Source organism: Phaeodactylum tricornutum, chromosome 26 (genome assembly GCF_000150955.2).
Source record: "Phaeodactylum tricornutum CCAP 1055/1 chromosome 26, whole genome shotgun sequence".
Taxonomy (NCBI): Eukaryota; Bacillariophyta; class Bacillariophyceae; order Surirellales; family Neidiaceae; genus Phaeodactylum; species Phaeodactylum tricornutum.
In genome coordinates, this window is record NC_011694.1 from 195,685 (window position 1) to 214,310 (window position 18,626).

Here is an 18,626-nt window from a genome sequence, read left to right on the forward strand (position 1 = left end):
ATTGGGCTGCCTCTTGAGGAGTTATAGACAACGACCCGTTCATGCCGACGATGACTTAAGGAAGTTACTTCATACGATAAGTCCCGGTGTTTCATTTCTGCTCACACCATTCTTTACTTGCAGCGAATAGGCTGGTTTGCTCACATCTCGCGAAGTGCTTGCGAGTTTGGAAGTTACAGACTGCGGAACACATATGACCTGTTTTCAAAATGGAGTAGGCAAAATGTGCGAGTAAAGTGTCATGCTCAAGGATGCAGGTTTTCTACAAGTTAAGTACTCCCTGCTTACAGTAAGTTAAGCATTCCTACGAAATGCTCGCGGAAACACCAGCATGGAAGAAAGGATTCAGGATTCGCACGACACTTCTATTCGCAGGGCTTAACACACTGACTGTGAAATCTACTTCGTATTACGAAAGGCTGAAATATACAGAAAGAGGTCTAATACCGTAGTAGAATCAGGCCTGTTTTACTTCTTTTGGTGAACCTCGCTATAGTCTGGTATCACCAAGTCGGTGTGGTGAGGTAATGCCGGATTTTCATCATGGATTGTCAATTTCAGGCCTTGATAGAACACCACAAAAACCGACAGGGTTCCCAGCAAGGTCCAAATCGCCTCCTTTGTACTAATGTGGGGAGCGTCAAAATCTAGAGCCAGTTCAGGAGCCACCCCATCGTCCCAGACAGCGTCCGTGTTTTCCGTGAGCTGTGTATTGTATCGACAGTGGGAACGAGGTGCACCATTTTGTGAGCGACATTTTCAGACTTCGATTCAAACATCCGTATGATTTTGCAGGATTCCGTGTTCCACGTACCGATGACGTCGGGACGGGGCTGCGGGCAAAGGGCGGCAGCGGTGGACTCATGCCGCCTTTTTGCAAGGCCGTTCCGTGGAAGGATCGGGTCACTAGGGAATGTACAGAGGACCGACGAGCCAAGATTTGCAGTGATCGCGAAGCCATGATGATTGATATAGGTCAACAGCGGGCACGGCAGGGAAACAGAACGATTGCGGATGCGTTGTGTCTCGTGCAAGCGCTCGTGAGTGCGAGTTTGTTCCGTGCCCGAATGCGGTGTCGCGCGTGAGGAACCGTTCAACGTACGGCGTACAGACTGTATCATTGGAGGAAGTCACAGGCAATTAACTGCCAAAGATCGACTACCTTGACTGTCGTGATAACGTCAAAATAGTCGGTCCAGAACAATAATAGTGTTGGTACTTCTTGGCCACCATGGTTGGGTTTTTGGATGCTGACATGACCTAACTGTAAACACTGTGTAGTACTCTTTGTCGAGAAAGACTTATGGCAATGCATCCATCAAGAGAAAGAGAGGTAAGTAGGCTTGGTTTCTACGGAATCGTAGGTACAAGTGTTATTTTGTTATACCTTTACCGTTAGGATGCCGACTCGTAGATTGCTAGAATATTACCCAATCCTTTTCCGAGAATCCCAGTTCCTGTAAGGCCGGCAAACAGGCAAACTTGATCATGGGCGGTGGTCCGCACATGAAAAATTGCGTGGAGCTCTCTTGTCCCGGAAACAGTCCGTGTTTTTCGATCATCTTCTTATTGAGAAAGCCGACATCGTAAGCCCACGTCTCTTCCGCTTCCTTGGTTGACCCGTTGCTGGTGGGCATAGCCGTGGTCGTCCGATCTACGGTATACCACACTTGGAATCTTGTGGGAAACGCCCGGGCGAGTGTCTCGAGTTCTTCCCGACACAGGATATCGTCCGGTGTTTGGTTGGCGTAGATCATTTTGCAGGACACGTGACTATTATCGTTATTTTCGTGTCGAAAAATGGCGTGCAAGATTTGCAAACAGGGCGTCAGTCCGGTTCCCCCGGCCAACAAGCAAATATTCCGGGCCGTCCGTGACTCCAGCGGCTTGCCGAGTGGTTTGACGGTAAAGGCGGCGACGGTGGGATCGTAAAAGTTCAAGTGTCCCTTGGGTCCCTTGACGAGCACCGCATCGCCGATTCGCAAGTCGTCCACGTGCTGACTCATGGTGCCCCCTTGCGGAAAAACATCGTTGGGACGGTAGACTTTAATCACGAGAGCCATTTCCCCCAGGACCCTATTATCCGTGACGGGTGTGTAGGAGCGCTGTACGGGCTTGCCCGTGTCCGGGTGCGTGCACTTGAGGACGACGTGCTGTCCGGTGGGCAATCCGAGGACGGCCTTCGGATTGGGCAAAGCAAAGGTGAAACGACGCGTATCGTGACTGAGAATGTCCTTGCGGAGGAGACGCAAGGGAATAAATTCCTCCAACGGCAATACGGTGGGAGGACCCGCATTGCGTGCGAGCGCGACCAAGTAGAGCAGGGCCAGGACACCACAGGCGACCGTGACGCTCACCAGTATCAAGGTCGGAGGATCACTCCAATCCAACATGATTTTTTCTTGTAAGAATCAACAGACCGAGATTGCTAACGGAACTGATAGCAGCTGGACTTTTTGGATTTGCTGGCAATGATAGACACACACACACACACACACTCCTGTTTGTAGGGAGCGGTGGCGATGGGTACGGATTGTGGTGGGGCCCTTCTTCCAGTCCAATACCGTGTAATGATGTTTCCGACCGATGTGTGCACGTTTCTGTTGGCGTGTGTGGGCCTGCCGGGATCGGCGTGTTCGTCTGGAAAGTAGGGCAGGGTACCATAGTGTGACCGCATGGCCCTACGGCACTGGGGTCATCGCCCGATCGGCCCCACGTACGCGTTTCCGGGTCGGTCACGGAGAGACGCACGCACCAACCGTGACGTCGGGAATGGACCGAGGGCACCCAAGCACGCACGAACCCACGGTCCTGCGCATAAACCACGTGCACAATTCGTTGTGCGTGCTTCGAAATCTACGAATCGGCGCACGTCGTTCACGGGGATGGAAAATGTGGGTGACGACGATTCCAACGTCGCGTTCTGTTTTTTTTTGTGTGTTTCCCCTTTTGTTTGGCCGTTCGATTGGTCGATAATTTGTGTGTCTATAGCGCGCAAAGGAACAAGTCCAACCATTCAACATCAGAGGAACAAGTCCAACCATTCAACATCAGATTCATTCTCTATCGAACCCAACTCACAATCCAAAAGTAAAAGTCTTGTGTACACATTGCAATTGCGTCGACACGAATACTCGCCAAACTATTCTCTCTCGTCGTCCGAACAGCATCGATCGATTTCTGAAATCTCCATTTCTCTCCATCGCAAATTCTTTCCATTTGTCCTCTACTCCGCCATCCATTGAAATCATGATCGAGTTCCGTCGGAACGCATACCATCGAACCACCATACTCTGTCTGGTGTTGACCGTGAGTGCTTCCATATCTGCGTGGACTCTTCCGCGACTCCCGATGCGGACCCATCGCTCGTCCATCGGATCCTTACCAGCGACCGTCGACGACAGTATCACTGCTTCTACGATCAGCGCCAGCGGTACCACCATCACCAGCAACAACGTAGTAACGACGAAGCTTCTCCCCGAATTCCAAGCCGTAACCGACGCAGCACAAGCCAAGCTTCTGGCTTCCATTCCGGAAGCTTACCACGCAAAAATTGTCCCACTGCTGGCGCACTTTGTCAACGAGTACATGACGGCCTCGCAAAACGCCTACCTCGCTACGGGCAATCCCTCCAGTGCTCCGGAGCAGGCCGCTTCGCGGATTCTCCAAGGCGTCGGATACGGCGTACGCCTCGGTTTGCTGGAACCCTTTCAGTTCTCCACTTCCCACGTCGCGCTCCGGGGGAAGAATCCGGAATTGGAACAAGGCAACGAGATTGACTTTTACGAATTCGGCTGCGAATTCTTCCGGACCGTCATGGACTTGGAACGCTCCGTCGTGCTCGGGCAGGATCAAATTCCCACGATACTGCAGCAGCTTGCCGATGGTGAGAACGTTGTCTTGTTGGCCAACCACCAGTCTGAAGCCGACCCGCAAGTTGTCAGCTGTTGTCTAGAAGCCATCGGATACGGAGACTTGGCCGCCGACGCCGTCTACGTTGCCGGACACAAGGTTACTACCGATCCCCTCGCTATTCCGTTTTCCATGGGACGCAACCTGATCTGCATCCACTCCAAGAAACACATCAACGCCGACCCGGAAACCAAGTCCGTCAAACAGCGTGAAAACCTCAAAGCCATGGGCGCCTTGCTCAACAAGTTCAAAGAAGGTGGTGCGCTTTTGTGGGTCGCCCCTTCGGGAGGGCGTGACCGACGGGATGTCAACACCGGAAAAGTCCCACTTGCACCCTTTGACTCTAAAACCATCGACATGTTCCGACTGATGGGTAACAAGTCCAAAAAAACGACACACTTTTATACCCTCGCCATGGTCAGTTACGATCTCTGCCCCCCACCGGACGTTATTGAGCCCGGCACGGGTGAACCCCGCAACGTACGCTTTGGACCCGTTGGTATTGCCCTCGGCGCCGAGTGCATTTCTGTGGGGGGACTGGAATCGCGGCAGGACTTTTGTCAACACGCCTTTGCCCAGTGCCAGGACGATTACCTACGCTTGCAGCAAGCGATTGCCAATCCGACAACGACGGATCAGGCCTAGTGACCACCAGCGTTGCGCATTTCACCTCCTTTACACAATTGTGGTCGGCACAAGCACAATACGTCACTGCAGGAAATACACCACGTATCCATCCTTGTGGCATGCGAACAATGCCGTGTTCGTTCCCATTTATTTGGTCCGTATTCGTAGAACATAATTATGTGTGATCGAGGGACACTATTATACAACCACACACTTTCAATTGATTGCAAAACTGTATTGTACTAGTACTGTTAATGGGTCATTGCGCGACGTAATTACCTCACGCGTCCATCCCCATCGCTAGCGCGACAATACGTTCTCGTTCACAATTTTCAGTCCTCGATACGTCGCTTTGAACCCGAACGGTTGGGACACAGATCAATCTGCGTACCTTGACGAGCCGGTCTCGGTAAGGTAAATACTGGGCACATCATGGCCCTCCATCGTGGATACGTGCGACACACTCGATGTACCGACAGTGGTGGCACCATGATAGGCGTTCGAAGTATTGCTCGACAGTAGTAGTGGTTTGAAGGGATCTATCGACCCGCGAGCGTGCCACTGTCGTGATACCAAGAGGCCCAAGAAGACGACTACCAACCCCACACCCGAGGCTATTAGTAGACTCGAACGGATACGATTCTGACGAAAGCCGGCCTTTTCACTGGTACTGCTCGCTATCGGAACAGATGTGCTGGGGAAGCCTGACGAGTCACTGCCGTCGTTGTCGGAGGGAAATTCGTTAGCTGAGGGAGTGTCTTCCGGCGCCGAATTTATCGGTAACTGAACCACTGAGAGTCCACGTCCTGGGTACCGCCAACAACTGGATCATCCGCCGAAGAAATGGCGTCCCCACTGCCCCCGTCCCCGCTACCCCCGTTCCCACCGGAAGGAGGGGTCACTGGGAGTGATGTTGCTGGCGGGGAGACCGGAATCTCGGGACCGTCACCGCTACCTTGCTCTATTGGTGCACTAGTGCTGATCACGGGAGGTCTAGAAAATACATTGCCCTTGCCTTTTCCGCTTTTGGAACTTTTGCTGGATTTACCGCTCGTCTCATCACATTCACCCCCTTTTGCGGATTTTGCGCTCTTGGAACTCTTTGAACCGCTGCTGCTCCCCTTGCCGGATTTACCACCACTCTTTTCGCTCTTTTTGCTAGATCCCTTTCCACTTGGTAGACACTCCACTGCTGGCTCTCTTGTTGGATGCAGGAGTGATGGTGGTACGACAGGGTTTGCAGCGGGGTTGTCGACTGGTGTTGGCATGCGAACGATGGGAGCCGGTGTGTCCTTTGCACTTTGTGTGATTGGAGCTGGTGCGTCCTTTGAGCTTTGGGGGATCGGTGCCGGCGATCGTGTGGGCGCAGCCGTTCCAGCAATTGGACAAAATTCAAATAAAGGCTGTGTTACCGATGACTACCAACCACAGGATTGCGTGGAATATACTAACTGTAAGTGTCAAGTATCTCGAAGGAAAAGTTTGCAGACTCTGCACTAGCTAAGCACTTACAAGTATAGTCCATCCGATACTTTGATTGGGACTGCTGAACACGGGAAAAGTCTGGCAGTCGTTCGAAAAAGCAACGATCCAGATAAGAAAGATCTGCTCGTTTTGTCTGTTTCTTCCGACCGCACTAAATTCGATAGCCCTGGGAAGTTCAGCATCCGCAAGATCATCCGGGTCGCGCACAATCGACTCGTATCGAAATGTATCACCATTGAAAAAGTCCTGTGAGCTGGTTGTTTGTTTCACGATTTGCAGATTCTGCCCCAGCTCAATGACGTCTATTGTCGTTAAGAACGACGGAACGAAATCGATCACGTTGGCGGATGCAAAAGGCGAAATAGAACAGTTTGTATCGGCAATTCCTGGCCCCGCGATAGAATTGTTTTCGCACGTTCCGGAGAAGTCAAACGTGAACTCGATTGCACTGGGTGAACAGGCGCAACGACTTTGCGATTGCGCAGAGATGGTCATAGCGAGAAAGATCATCAATACAAATAGCGAAGACGTACTAGGAAATGTTCCCCATACATTCGGTCGACAGCGTTTGGATGTCCCACGCAGTAGAAAGGTTGAAATTCCAGTAAAGCCAAAGTATTGTATATTGAGCTCCATGGTCGCCTGTCTTGTTTTCCTATTGTACAATGAATGACAAGTCTGACTCGACTTGAGTTGTGTTCGTGTTGGCGATGGTGCTCTTCGGAATGAGTCGTTTGTGACAATTACGGACGGCTATTCGGCACAGATCGGGCGTTCAAATCTGGCCTCGACGGACGAAATTGTGAAGCAAAAATCTGGTCTGAGTCCATCCTGTATCGGATAAAGCAAAATGTCTGATTCAGAAACTATCTCATAAATAGGACACTGTTCTAATTATTCATCTTTTCGGACAATCCAGGCAACAATATTTTTTGATTTGTAGTACTAATGAAATTGAGCGTGAAATGTCGAAATGACCGCATGAAAATGTTTCACTCGTAAAAATTGGCCACCCCGAGACAATTATAAACAAACTTCTTGAATGGCGTATGTAAGCGAAACCGATCCAACGTAGTGGAGTTCCCATTGCCATTGTCAAGAGTAAATCTGTTTGATCTTGAGAAGCGGTTTTGTCAGCAAAAATAAGCAGAGACTAACAATCAGGAGGAATCAGACGTTTTAGCATTGTTCACCATTCGCAGGTTTCTACCTATTGACCTTCCGTATAAGAAGCAGAGGGCGCGAGCCAGTGTAGAATAATCATAAGTTGGCCGTCCGTTTACGTGTTTCAGCCCTAATTCGACTTTTTGCGTAGCCATACCAAAGTAGCCGATCTTGCAATTCGACATGCTAAATGTTTGAGGGTGCTGTAGGGATTGATGCCGAGGAAGTGACAGCGTCGACATGTTTGCGCTTGGTCAAGAGCTATCAGCGTTAGTGCCGAGACGGAGACACTTTCATGTACATATCCAATACAACGGTCCTTTCGAAGCTAGAGCGGAGTGCATTTCTAGCTGTACTGCATATAGTCCTTGTGACCACAATTATTGTTTTCTGGTTTGCTCCATTAGCGTGTGCGGGGCTGGCGACGGCCAATCTGCTTCGACCTAATGGTACAGGCGCCTCGGTATGATAACAATTTTTGTTAGTTCTACCCGACCTGACGTTTTCCCCACCATTGGATATCCAATCGCATCAAATCACATCCCATCTTGGGCGAGTGTACTTCTGAGAACGAAAAGGAAAGCGAAGAAGCTGACGAAGTCGAAGCGAACCTCCGGCCTTACAGTAGTTACTCCTACTCCAACGTGAAAACACGCGGCCCTTCATCTTCCGCGCAATCCAATCCCAAATCCTTCCACACCCGCAAAAGTACGGTTCTCACAACAATCCGATCGCGTACATTGAATTCCCCACCGTACGATTTCCTCCTCAATCTTACGAACCGAAAGAGTCGCAATTTCGTTCTTTTCTCCGGTCGACACGTTTACGTCTCTACTTGTACGAATGTCAGGTACAGCTTGTTGGATTGCCTAAGTTTTCATTTACAGAATCACGTCTCGTTGACTGCGAGTCGCTACCCGACAAATTGCCCCTCACTATGTTGAGCTGTTCACGAAAAGCCTTGCCTGCGGCTGCCATCGCTGCGAGCCGCCAACAGACTCGTACCGCAACAATCATTACGGTCCACAACCTACTGTACAGAAACACTGCGCTACGACGACTCTGCGCGAACCCTCGCGCCTTTTCAACTCGGGCTCGGTCCCTCAGTTCATCGTCCGCCGGTAGTTCGCTAGACAAGTCTCGAGAAGACCGTGTTTTGGTGGTTGGTTCGGGTGTGGCGGGATCCGCCGCAGCCTTAATCGCCGCCGAGTTGCACAATCTCCCGGTAACGATGCTCTTTGCTGGCGACGTCCCGACCGATTGCAACTCCTACTGGGCACAAGGCGGCATTATCTACCGGAACTACGATCCCCTGGCGGGAGATTCCGCCGCCAGTCTCGCCGCCGACATTCACCGTGCCGGGGCGGGACTTTGCGACGACGCGGCGGTTCAGAAAGTCGCCACGCAGGGTCCCTCGCGTGTCCGACAATTGTTGCTCAACGATCTCGATAACAACCAACGCAACGCAACTTCGCGGTTCGCCAACGTGCCGTTCGATCAAACCGCCGAAGGAACACTGAGTCTGTGTTTGGAAGCCTCGCACGCGGCACCTCGGATTTTGCACAAGGCTGACCACACTGGAGCAATAATTTCCCAGCACTTGGCACAAGCTGTGGCGAATCATCCAAATATTACGCTGCAACCAAACACGATTGTCACTGATTTGGTGCGGGACCCACACGGAGAAATGTGCGTCGGCGTGGAGACCTTACAGACCGTGGGCGCCAATGCGATAGCCCCAGTGGCTCGGACGGAATTGGCCTACCGGGGGGTGGTATTGGCGTCGGGAGGCCTCGCCGGTATATACCAGCACTCTACTAATCCTCCCGGATTCAACGCACTCGGCAGTAGTGTCGGTGTGGCGGCGCGTGCCAACGTACGCGTACAGGACTTGGAGTACGTACAGTTTCATCCCACCGCCCTCTACTTGCCCGATCAGGCGCGCTTTCTGTTGACGGAAGCACTCCGGGGAGAAGGCGCCGTCCTCCGCAACGCTGACGGTGAAGCCTTTGCCCGCCGGTATCACGACGACGGCGAACTCGCCCCCCGCGATATCGTAGCCCGGGCCGTCTTTTCCGAAGCCCAAAACACCAACGACCTTGTCTACCTTGATATCACCCACCGTGATGCTGATTGGGTACGCGCCCGGTTTCCTACCATCCAGGCTCATTTGCAGAACAACACATCCAACGGCTCTCGACCACTGGATTTGGCCACGGACTGGCTGCCCATTACGCCGGCGGCGCACTATACCTGCGGTGGTGTGGCGACCGACCTACACGGCCGAACGTCACTGAGCAATCTATACGCGGCAGGGGAGGCCGCTCGAACCGGATTGCACGGAGGCAACCGATTGGCCTCGACGTCGCTCTTGGAAGGACTTGTCTTTGGAGCGTCGGTTGCCGATTTTTGCGGCAGCGATGAGGGACGCGAGCTCGCCTCGAAAGCGGCGCACCGCTGTGGTCCCAGTACCGAGAGTCTCGTACGCGTCTCGCAACCAAACAGTAAAAGCTCTCTTAGCGACGAGGCTCTTGCAGCGAGGACTCTAGATTTGTTGGGTCAGGTGAAGCAGACCATGTGGGATCACGTAGGAGTTGTGCGCAATCGTACCGGACTCAAGCATGCTGTTGGTACTTTGGAAGCCATTCGGGACGAAGTTTTGACCTTGCCGCTGACGCTCCGCGACACCGCCGCTCTTCGCGATGCGGCCTTTGCGGGACATGCAGTGGCCCAATTCGCCTATACCAACCCTGTATCAGCGGGAGCGCACTGTGTCGTGGAAGCAGCGTCAGCAGTGGATGAAACTGGAGCGACACTTGACGATAGCGATGAAGAGGACCAAACAGCTGAAGCGCGCTTTTAGAGTTTGAGCATGATTTGTTCTCCTTGTTTGCTGTTTTGTTGGTACGGAAGTCGATTCCTATTGACAGTGAGCCGCCGCAGTACTTGACCACCCAATAATGTTTTTAGGAAGTACTGTTATTTTTGCACATACAACTTGTCAACGTTCTCTGCATGCTGCATTAGACATTAGTCTGATCGGCTGGGATATTGCCTCAAAAAATGTATGACTGATTTATTCTGTGGACTTTCCGGCAACAAAATGCTCCTCTCGCTTCTCATGCAGCTTCCGTGTTTGCAAATCAACAACATTAAATTTATAGTTTTTCTCTTTAGTTAAAAGCCACACACTTACACATATGCGCTCTCTATGCCTTGCGCGATCGAAGGCGGTCCCGCAGTGCTTGTGCGTTCACCGTCTCGTCTTGGGGTTTGCAGCACAAATAGATGGACGTTAGCACTGTGAAGGCTAAGAAGCAGTAAATAAATACGTTGTTCGTCCAGAAGAAGGAAAAGAATTGCAAAAACTGTATCTGTACGCCAAAGATTTGTCGAATTTCTGCAAAGGCTGCGTAGTCGGCAAAGGCCGCCTGCGAAAACTGAACCGCGGGCAAGGCGCACAATAGGACCAGGGCAATATTGAACATAAAGGAACTCATGTAGGTTTTGCCGACTTTCATAGGATGAATGTGAAAGAACAAGAAACGGATGCCAAATTTGAAGCAGCCTTTAAGTGCCGCTAAAAGTAAATACGAAACAAAGAGTGCGACCGACAATACCCCAAATAACGGAAACCACTTGTCAAACCACTCGAAGTAATTGTTCAGAAATGGGGCCAACGGTGGACTGGGGAAGACGTAAACAATTACGTGAATGAACCAGAATATACTGACAATAAAGGCACACAAGCTCAGCAGCAAAGCAATGTAGGGTATCAGGACATTGTACTTCTTGTAATTCACGGTTGCATTCTGAAAGTCCTCCACATCCTGTTCCAAAAGGTAGACAGCCTGTTTGAAACCCAGAACAGCTTGATTTTCATCGCGTGCTGCCTTCCGTGTATCCGAATTTAGCGAGAAGGTGGCAAACGCCGACGTTAGCCCGGCCTGCGCCTTTTGTTCCCGTTCAATCTTGATAAGTTCGCCAATGTCTACCATTTCGTTGACCCGTTCCCGCAGGGACAATTGGGCTTCGGCAAATTCTGCCGCATCCATATGCCGCGGTCGATTTTTGAACATCAAGTACAAGTCCAATGGAAGTGCCGCCAAGCCGATACCTCCAAAAATGGCAAACAGGAACCAGCCCAACCACGCCATGAGTCCAGCATAAAAGGTACTCAAGGACACCTGCAATACCAGGGTCTGCTCGCCGTTGTCCACGACGTTTGATAGGTAGGTGGTATCCGAGTCTCCCCAAGGTTGCAATCCGTCGGAATCGAAAGGAAGCAAATCGTCGGTTGCGTTTCTTTGCGCGGAGTAGGTGAACCCTTGATTAACCTTCCCTAATGCTGGCCCCACGTATTCTTGGACAGGAATTTTCGAGTCCGACAGACTAATGTAAGTGACGGCAAAAATGACACCGATAATGACAAAAACGAACAGTTGATAACATATGGCTTGGCCAATACGCGACTGCCTGACTGGATTGGGTGCGTAGGCGGTGCCGGCCATGAGCATGCCATCGTCGGCCTCGTAATAGAAGGTAGCGAAAGGGATCAAAACAAAGACCCAAATGGGAATCATCCAAAACACAATATCCCACATGAGTTCCATATTGAGCCCACCACATAATCCCGTATCGTAGCCTTCGCAACCTGTAGACAACATCAATAAGAAAACGTTGAGATGCAGTCAACAAATAGATGGAGGTAAAACGGGACTTGTCAGTCGTGCTTCCGTTCTACGTAGAATTTCTACTAGAAACAGCGGATTCCGTGGCTTACCGGCGTAGCCCTCGTTGTTAGCGACATCCAGCGGCAACATGAGGACAGTCGCTCCAGCCAAGACAAAGCCGAGTAAAACGATCAGCTTTGGTACGTAAGCATCATTGTGGTCGTCGGGATGTTGGTAGTGAACCAAGAGATACGAAGCGATGATCAAAAGAATCACAATGGCGACCACGGTCGCGACAATTAAAAAGACATCCACCATGGTTTTTCACGTGACCGTGCTTCCGTTGTGTAATTTGGTAAATCTTGTCCCTTCCCCACCATCTTACTTCCGTTCCGCTCGTGGAGAGCTTGACTATGATTAGCTTTCTATTGCGACACGGCTCATGACACAAAAATAATGTCCGAAAAGTGAAACATGGTTTGGACAGCAAAAGAATATCCACTCTGCTACGGACAGACCGTTTAGTACATTTTCGCGTACAAACCAGTAGTACGTTTTTGGAAAGAGATGTTGCTCATCGACCAAGGAACTACCTATTTAAGCCGAAGCGACTAACTGTAGTTTGAATTACTAAGAGACCGTTTAGAATACTATTGCTGCCAGACAGCCACAATTTATAAAAGGGTTCATTTGTTTCCCTCTCTGCGTCCGGCAAAAGACTAGAAGCTCCATTCCATAAAGACATTTAGAAGCGTCTGATTCCCCCACGCTTCTTGTTTCTCTGTTCATCACTCTGAGATTTCTGACTCGTGGAGGACGCTGAGCCAGCCGTTGCTCCCTTGCTGCTTTCCGGCATGCCGTATGACCCCTTGCTACTTTCCGGCATACCGTATGATCCCTTGCTACTTTCCGGCATGCCGTATGATCCCTTGCTGCCCCCCTTGCTAGGTAAGGATGACTTGGGGTTTGGTGATACAGGAGCTCGTGTCACGGGAGAAGAGGTTGCCGGTGCACCAGTAGCGGGTGGATTGACTGGGGCACGAGTCACCGGGGCATTTGTTAGTGGGGCAGAAACGGGCGCTTCGGTACCTGGAGTAAGAGGTGACAAAGATGGGGATTCCGAAACTTCCGCAGCTATCACTGTTGGTGTTGGGGTAAGTGGGGGCGCCATAATGGGAGCGACCGAGGGTGCATCGGTGACTGGTGCTGGTGCCAAAGGACAGACTTCAATAGGCGGGGCTCCAAGGTCGCTCTATTTTCGTAAAGAGGAAAGGTGAGAAACCCCAGCAAATATCATGTTCCTGGTCGCTCGTAAACTTACAAATACCGTCCATCCCAATTGCGTACCCTCAAACAAAATTGGGAAAATACCACAGTCGTTGTCGTACAAAATGACCCAGCGTTGCTGCAAGTCCTCGTCAAGGCTATTCCGGCCGTTTATGGTCATCAAAAAACCACGAGGAACAGCCATGGGATCAGGACCCAGGCCATTGGCGATTATAGAAGTGTATCGAAAGGTATCGCCACTACGAAAGTCACCAACGATTGGTGTCTGGACTAGGGGCAGTAAATTCTGGTCCAGCTCGAGAACCTGAATATCAGTTACAGAAACTGGCATAAGGTCTGGGTCTCCTGCATCATTAGGATCATTCAATCTCGTAATCCGGCAGGTTGTTTCATTGAGACCCGGACCAATAATCTCGCCCAGATCGCAGTTGGCGGGAAGCGTCGATGCAAAGTCTAACGTAAACTCATAGGTGCTAGGCTGGCACGCGCAGATATCTACGCCTACCTGCGCATCAACCACAGTCCCCGCTAAAGCAACGAGCGCTGCGAGAAAGGTAACGAGTACGGATCGGTTTTGACGCATCGGTGAGCGCACCATAGTGTCGCGCGTTGGTTCAATCATTCTTTTCTCAACTGCTGTTGTATTTGTGAGCCCAGCCAAATATGCCGCCGCAAAGATTTGGCTACAAGCGAAGTGAAATGTTATATAGAGAGAGTCTTTCTCGGTTATCCCAAAGGCATTGATTGCAAGGAAAAGGTCCTTTGCGCTTGTCTACTTTCGACAAAAGAGGCAAACCGTATCCATTTCGGAATGGCCAAAAACGCGGAAGATGTGGTCAATTTTTGCACCTTTTTCCGTTCCGCCTGAACGGATTAGTTGATTCGGGACCGCCACTAATTACTTTAGTCCAGCATTAGGTCGAATAACGGCTGTCTTTTTCGATCTAGCAATTTTTAAGGTCACACATTTCCGAAGGGCTTGATATTTCATAAACGTTAGAATTTTTTGGTCTCTTTCGTAGTAAGTAACCATTTTGATCCCATACACCTCTGGCTATTACTTTCACAGAACTGGAAAAAGTATTGATGACGAACGGGCGGGGGCTTACCGGGGCTGCAACAGCAACAACAACGGATCGCGTTCAGTACTACCGGTGGCCTAAAAGCAGAGAAAGTTTCCTCACATTTTTCGATGGATGCCAAATAGCGGAAGTCTGACATTGATTACATCAATTGTTAACTTTCTCGTCTGAAACTTGTGTAGCATACCAACAGCGATAGCGAGCTCCGTTTGCGAAACCTATTTATGGTGTAGCAGCGGAGAACGGAAAGCTAAACACTCCCAACCAGAAAGCCTGTATCAAAGTATACGTAAAAATTTGAAGTCAGGATCGCGCTCTGAGGAAATTTTTCTCTTCCGATCGTTGGATCTCGATTTACGTCGGCTAGCCTGAAGAATAGGTTCTGCGGCCTATTGGCATCCAGTTGAGGCGACTTCCGTTGTATGCGAAGCTTTTTCATACAGACGACTACCTAAATATTATATGTCTGAGTCTTGATCTAAGCTATACAGGCATGCCAGTCTTTCATTTCTTCGTGTTTCAAAACTAGGACCGAGCTGAGAGTTGATATTCACAAATTTTGTTGTTCAAAAACTCCGCTAACTTGATTTTGCTTTCGTGTGCGTGGAGAACCAAGCGCGTCTCTCCTCCATAAACAGTCCGAGATGAACATTTTCTTACATCAATGGCTAATTTCCACTATAGGTTAGATTTTGTGATTCAAACCAATTTTTCTATGGTTGATACCGAACTGTTGCCAAATTTGCAATTGTCGAGATGTTGAACTTACTGTGAAAGAAGTAACCATTTTAATTTTCCATTTCCTTAACCTTTTGCAATCCTTATTGCCAACTGTGTCGTAATCATGAAATCGTAAGCTTTATTGCAAAGACATGGCAGCCCACGCGATCGTATAGACGAATCAAGATTCCGTTGTTTTACAATACGGACTGCAGGTGGTCCTCCAACATACCAGTGGCTGCCAAGATTAAGCCGTAGAATGGAGGACTCGGTTTCAAAGGACGAGAGAGAAATTCTGGGTGGAACTGGCATCCGAGGTAGTAAGGATGTTCCGATTGCGGTAACTCTGCTATCTCCATTCGCTCGCCCGTCTCATCTCGGCCCACAAAACGCAAGCCACCGTCGTGGACGGCATCAACCTTTTCTGGATTGACTTCGTAGCGATGTCGGTGGCGTTCCGAAACCATTTCTTTTCCTCCGTAGAGGCGTTGCGAAACACTCATACTTCCATCGGCAAGGGTGTGTGTAAACTTGGTGGTGCGCGCCCCGAGTCGCATCGTTCCACCCATAGTCTCCTTGTCAATCTCGGGCATGAAAAAAACAAAAGGTTCTGGTGTGGATTCTTCAAATTCTGTTGAATCGGCTTGGTCAATTCCCAAAACGTTCCTGGCGTACTCTACGACCATTGCCTGGAAACCTAGACAAACTCCGAGAATTGGCTTCCTATTCTCACGGCAGTATTTGGCGGCCAAAATTTTGCCTTCCCAGCCACGTTGTCCAAACCCTCCAGGAACAATGACACCGTCTGACGCCTTGAGTTTGTCCCAACTCCCAATGTATCCTTCTTCCTTTTCGTCTTCGAGCTGCGACGCTTCAATCCATTCCAACTGTAGACGTACGTTGCATGCGATTGCCGCATGACGCAAGGCTTTATGACCGACAAATAAGAATCCTGCAGCCCAGTGTATTTCCCGATCAAGGCAATCGTCACCGTATGAGATGCTAGTTCGATTGAATGCGCCATGGTGGTCCATGATCCCAAATCTGGATTTAATGGCTTATCGAGGCAAAGTTCCTTGCCCAAAATCTCGTGTAAGTTCTGCTCCTGCAGTAGCCCCGGTACAAAGTAAACATTGTTTACATCATGCACACTCAATACGTTCTTAGCTTGCACGTGGCAAAAATTGGATATCTTTTGCTTGGTTGGCTCTTGCAAGGGTTCCGTGGAACGGCAGAAAATAATCGACGGACTGAGTCCGAGTGAGCGCAAATCGCGCACTCCGTGCTGGGTCGGCTTGGTCTTTTGCTCGTCACTCAAGACTGGAACAAGCGAGACGAAGCAGAGACAAAAGTTGTCGTGCCCGACCCGGAACTGAAATTGTCGGAGGGCTTCCAAAAAGACGGAACTCTCAATGTCACCGACCGTTCCCCCTACTTCTATCAAGCAAATGTCGGCTTCTTTGCCAGTACCGTCGACAGGAATATACGCGACTTTTTCGAGCCAGTCTTGAATGGTATCGGTAATGTGCGGCACCACTTGCACTGTTTTACCGAGGTAGTCACCACGGCGTTCCGCGAGAATCACCTTGCGGTAGACCTTGCCCGTGGTTAAATTGTGATCACTGGTGAGTTCAATGCCCAAAAAGCGCTCGTAGTTTCCCAGATCAAGATCAGATTCACCACCGTCTCGCAGCACGAAAACTTCGCCGTGTTCGAACGGACTCATTGTCCCGGCATCCACGTTCAGGTAGGGGTCAATCTTGACGGCCGTAACTCGGAGACCGCTGGCCTGGAGCAAACGACCCATACTAGAAATCGTCACGCCCTTGCCCAAGCCCGACACGACGCCACCTGTTACCACAATGTACTTCATCGTACCAGCGTCGTAGCTATTGTTTACTTTGCTCGGGGATTTACGGAAGGAATAGAGTGATTCCAGTTCCTCGTTCCGATCTAATGGCACTGTTGACTGGAAGGAATACCTAGTTCAAGTCAAGGGCCCGCCCGTTTTCCTCAATTGAGCTACCTTTGCAAACTTCTTGGAAGACAGCCTATCCGATTAAAGAAACAGAATCGACAGCGTTCAGAGAAGAGACCGAATGGCTTTTCAAGATTCCAACAATGCGCTCCTCCGTAAAGACGAAAACGCGTAAACCCAACCGGATCGAACTTTGGGCCAGAGTCTACGAATTCTTGCACGCATCCGATGGCGACGGAGCGCCGTGTCTAATCTGTCGACGGCCAGATGCCTGGTCCGTTTGCTTGTTTTTCGTGTCGACAACATCACGGTCAGCGACCAAAAAAGGAATTATAGTTTATTTTGAAATAGTTTGAAAAGTCGAATTATTACGCAGAATCCCATTCTTTCTATCAGGCCGCACTGTGGGAACTACGATGCTGCTTGATTGTAAGTAGCTGGAAATATTCCAGCTATTGGTGAACGTCTCGATACCGACATAACAAGGAAAGCCTATCCAATTTTTGCGAAGGAAAATAGAGTTTTGCGTATACGGTATACAGCGCCAGATATTTACAGTTGGATCAGTCGTACCCTGATCTTGGCGACAGGAAGCCCGATCGTGGGAGGAACGAACCAAGACGCCCGTCTCGGAAAAAAGTATTCCCTTCTCTATAGTTTCTAACCACGCGTTAATTCCTGCCTATTGCATTGTATCAGTCTGCTCGCTTTGGATAGTATGCGTGAGATGAACAACGACGACACCACTGGAAACATCGGCGGCTTTGTTTGCAGCTGGAAAGCTGCGCTCTGTCTATCAATCTACCATAGTAAATACTAGATGGTGGAGTACTACACGAAGCCTTGTGGAGAAAGCTAACGGCAAATGCACAATAGAGATACGAACGAACGGCAGGCTGGTATAACAATGTCACGTCGAAAACCATACAATGCTCTGTATATGTGTTATAGTTCTTTTCTTCCAGCTCGTCGTTCGCAGATATTAAACACGGCTCGGGTAAAGCATAACACGGACACGTCCGCCAATGGATTGGGGCGGCAAGTCACGTCGAAATCGGCAACGAACGACACCGTTACCTCCGTGGTGTCGGCAGACTTTGCCCCAGTTGACGCGAAAGGCACCATCGGCGGCCTTGGTGATAAAGGCTACCTTTTTACCCAAATAGAAATCCACATCCTCCTTACTGTCGCATCCCTTGATCTTGATAAGGGAGACCGAGTTGTGCTGGTTGCGGAGACCGCGTTTGTAACCGAGAATGGCGCCGTCCACGTGAAGGCGAGGGGCTCGTTTTTCTCCAGCCATGGTTTGTCCTGAAGTGAAACGGTACGAAAACGGAAACCTGTAATTTTGTATATAACAAGGAGTAGGAAAAGCGTTTGAGATAAGTGAGAACGCATGCGTTGGTTTTTGCGAGAGGTAAGCAAAGGGACGGAATTACGGATCGTCTGCAACAAACGCCAGCCGCAACAGTCACGAGCGCTCTATAGAAGTTTGCTGTAAGAAGGCGTAACATCGAGCCGTAAACATTTCGTCCAGCGCGCTTCACCGAAGCTTTGCGACTACAACTATCTCATATAGATCCTCAATGGAATAGTACAATGCAGGTGCTTTTTCGTTTGGCATGATGCCATGGTGATTCTTACCTCGTTCTTGGTTTTCGAGATCACTGAGAGGAGCTGTGGTGCTGCGGGGGGATC

At 50.0% G+C, this 18,626-nt stretch overlaps 8 protein-coding genes across 8 annotated transcripts; 2 read left to right on the forward strand and 6 right to left on the reverse strand.

Annotated features, from left to right (window-relative positions):
• Positions 1 to 453: 453 nt before the first annotated feature.
• PHATRDRAFT_50029 (predicted protein) lies at positions 454 to 961 on the reverse strand (the record flags this gene model as incomplete). The annotated part of the gene is made up of 2 exons (XM_002184876.1): positions 454 to 705; positions 815 to 961. 2 exons carry the CDS (start codon positions 959 to 961, stop codon positions 469 to 471), a joined length of 384 nt encoding a protein of 127 aa, XP_002184912.1. The 3' UTR covers positions 454 to 468.
• Positions 962 to 1,418: 457 nt separating this feature from the next.
• On the reverse strand, positions 1,419 to 2,264 carry PHATRDRAFT_16490 (predicted protein; the record flags this gene model as incomplete). The annotated part of the gene is made up of 1 exon (XM_002184877.1): positions 1,419 to 2,264. A coding segment is annotated over one exon (846 nt), but the record flags the coding sequence as incomplete, so codon positions are not given.
• A 749-nt stretch (positions 2,265 to 3,013) lies between these two features.
• Positions 3,014 to 4,748, forward strand: PHATRDRAFT_50031 (predicted protein). The gene has a single exon (XM_002184802.1). It carries the CDS (start codon positions 3,250 to 3,252, stop codon positions 4,555 to 4,557), a length of 1,308 nt encoding a protein of 435 aa, XP_002184838.1. The 5' UTR covers positions 3,014 to 3,249; the 3' UTR covers positions 4,558 to 4,748.
• A 3,172-nt stretch (positions 4,749 to 7,920) lies between these two features.
• Positions 7,921 to 10,177, forward strand: PHATRDRAFT_30807 (predicted protein). The gene has a single exon (XM_002184803.1). It carries the CDS (start codon positions 8,126 to 8,128, stop codon positions 10,049 to 10,051), a length of 1,926 nt encoding a protein of 641 aa, XP_002184839.1. The 5' UTR covers positions 7,921 to 8,125; the 3' UTR covers positions 10,052 to 10,177.
• A 295-nt stretch (positions 10,178 to 10,472) lies between these two features.
• Positions 10,473 to 12,196, reverse strand: PHATRDRAFT_30810 (predicted protein; the record flags this gene model as incomplete). Its single annotated transcript, XM_002184878.1, has 2 exons — positions 11,972 to 12,196; positions 10,473 to 11,833 (listed from the first exon to the last, which is right to left on the reverse strand). Coding segments are annotated over exons 1-2 (1,569 nt in total), but the record flags the coding sequence as incomplete, so codon positions are not given.
• Positions 12,197 to 12,606: 410 nt separating this feature from the next.
• PHATRDRAFT_40891 (predicted protein) lies at positions 12,607 to 13,770 on the reverse strand (the record flags this gene model as incomplete). Its single annotated transcript, XM_002184879.1, has 2 exons — positions 12,607 to 13,113; positions 13,183 to 13,770. The coding sequence occupies 2 exons, from the start codon at positions 13,768 to 13,770 to the stop codon at positions 12,607 to 12,609; spliced, it is 1,095 nt and encodes a 364-aa protein (XP_002184915.1).
• Positions 13,771 to 14,892: 1,122 nt separating this feature from the next.
• On the reverse strand, positions 14,893 to 17,112 carry PHATRDRAFT_50034 (predicted protein). Its single transcript, XM_002184880.1, has 2 exons — positions 15,846 to 17,112; positions 14,893 to 15,813 (listed from the first exon to the last, which is right to left on the reverse strand). Exons 1-2 carry the CDS (start codon positions 16,821 to 16,823, stop codon positions 15,148 to 15,150), a joined length of 1,644 nt encoding a protein of 547 aa, XP_002184916.1. The 5' UTR covers positions 16,824 to 17,112; the 3' UTR covers positions 14,893 to 15,147.
• A 732-nt stretch (positions 17,113 to 17,844) lies between these two features.
• Positions 17,845 to 18,582, reverse strand: PHATRDRAFT_23687 (predicted protein). Its single transcript, XM_002184881.1, has 2 exons — positions 18,573 to 18,582; positions 17,845 to 18,268 (listed from the first exon to the last, which is right to left on the reverse strand). Exon 2 carries the CDS (start codon positions 18,229 to 18,231, stop codon positions 17,911 to 17,913), a length of 321 nt encoding a protein of 106 aa, XP_002184917.1. The 5' UTR covers positions 18,232 to 18,268; positions 18,573 to 18,582; the 3' UTR covers positions 17,845 to 17,910.
• Positions 18,583 to 18,626: the final 44 nt, after the last annotated feature.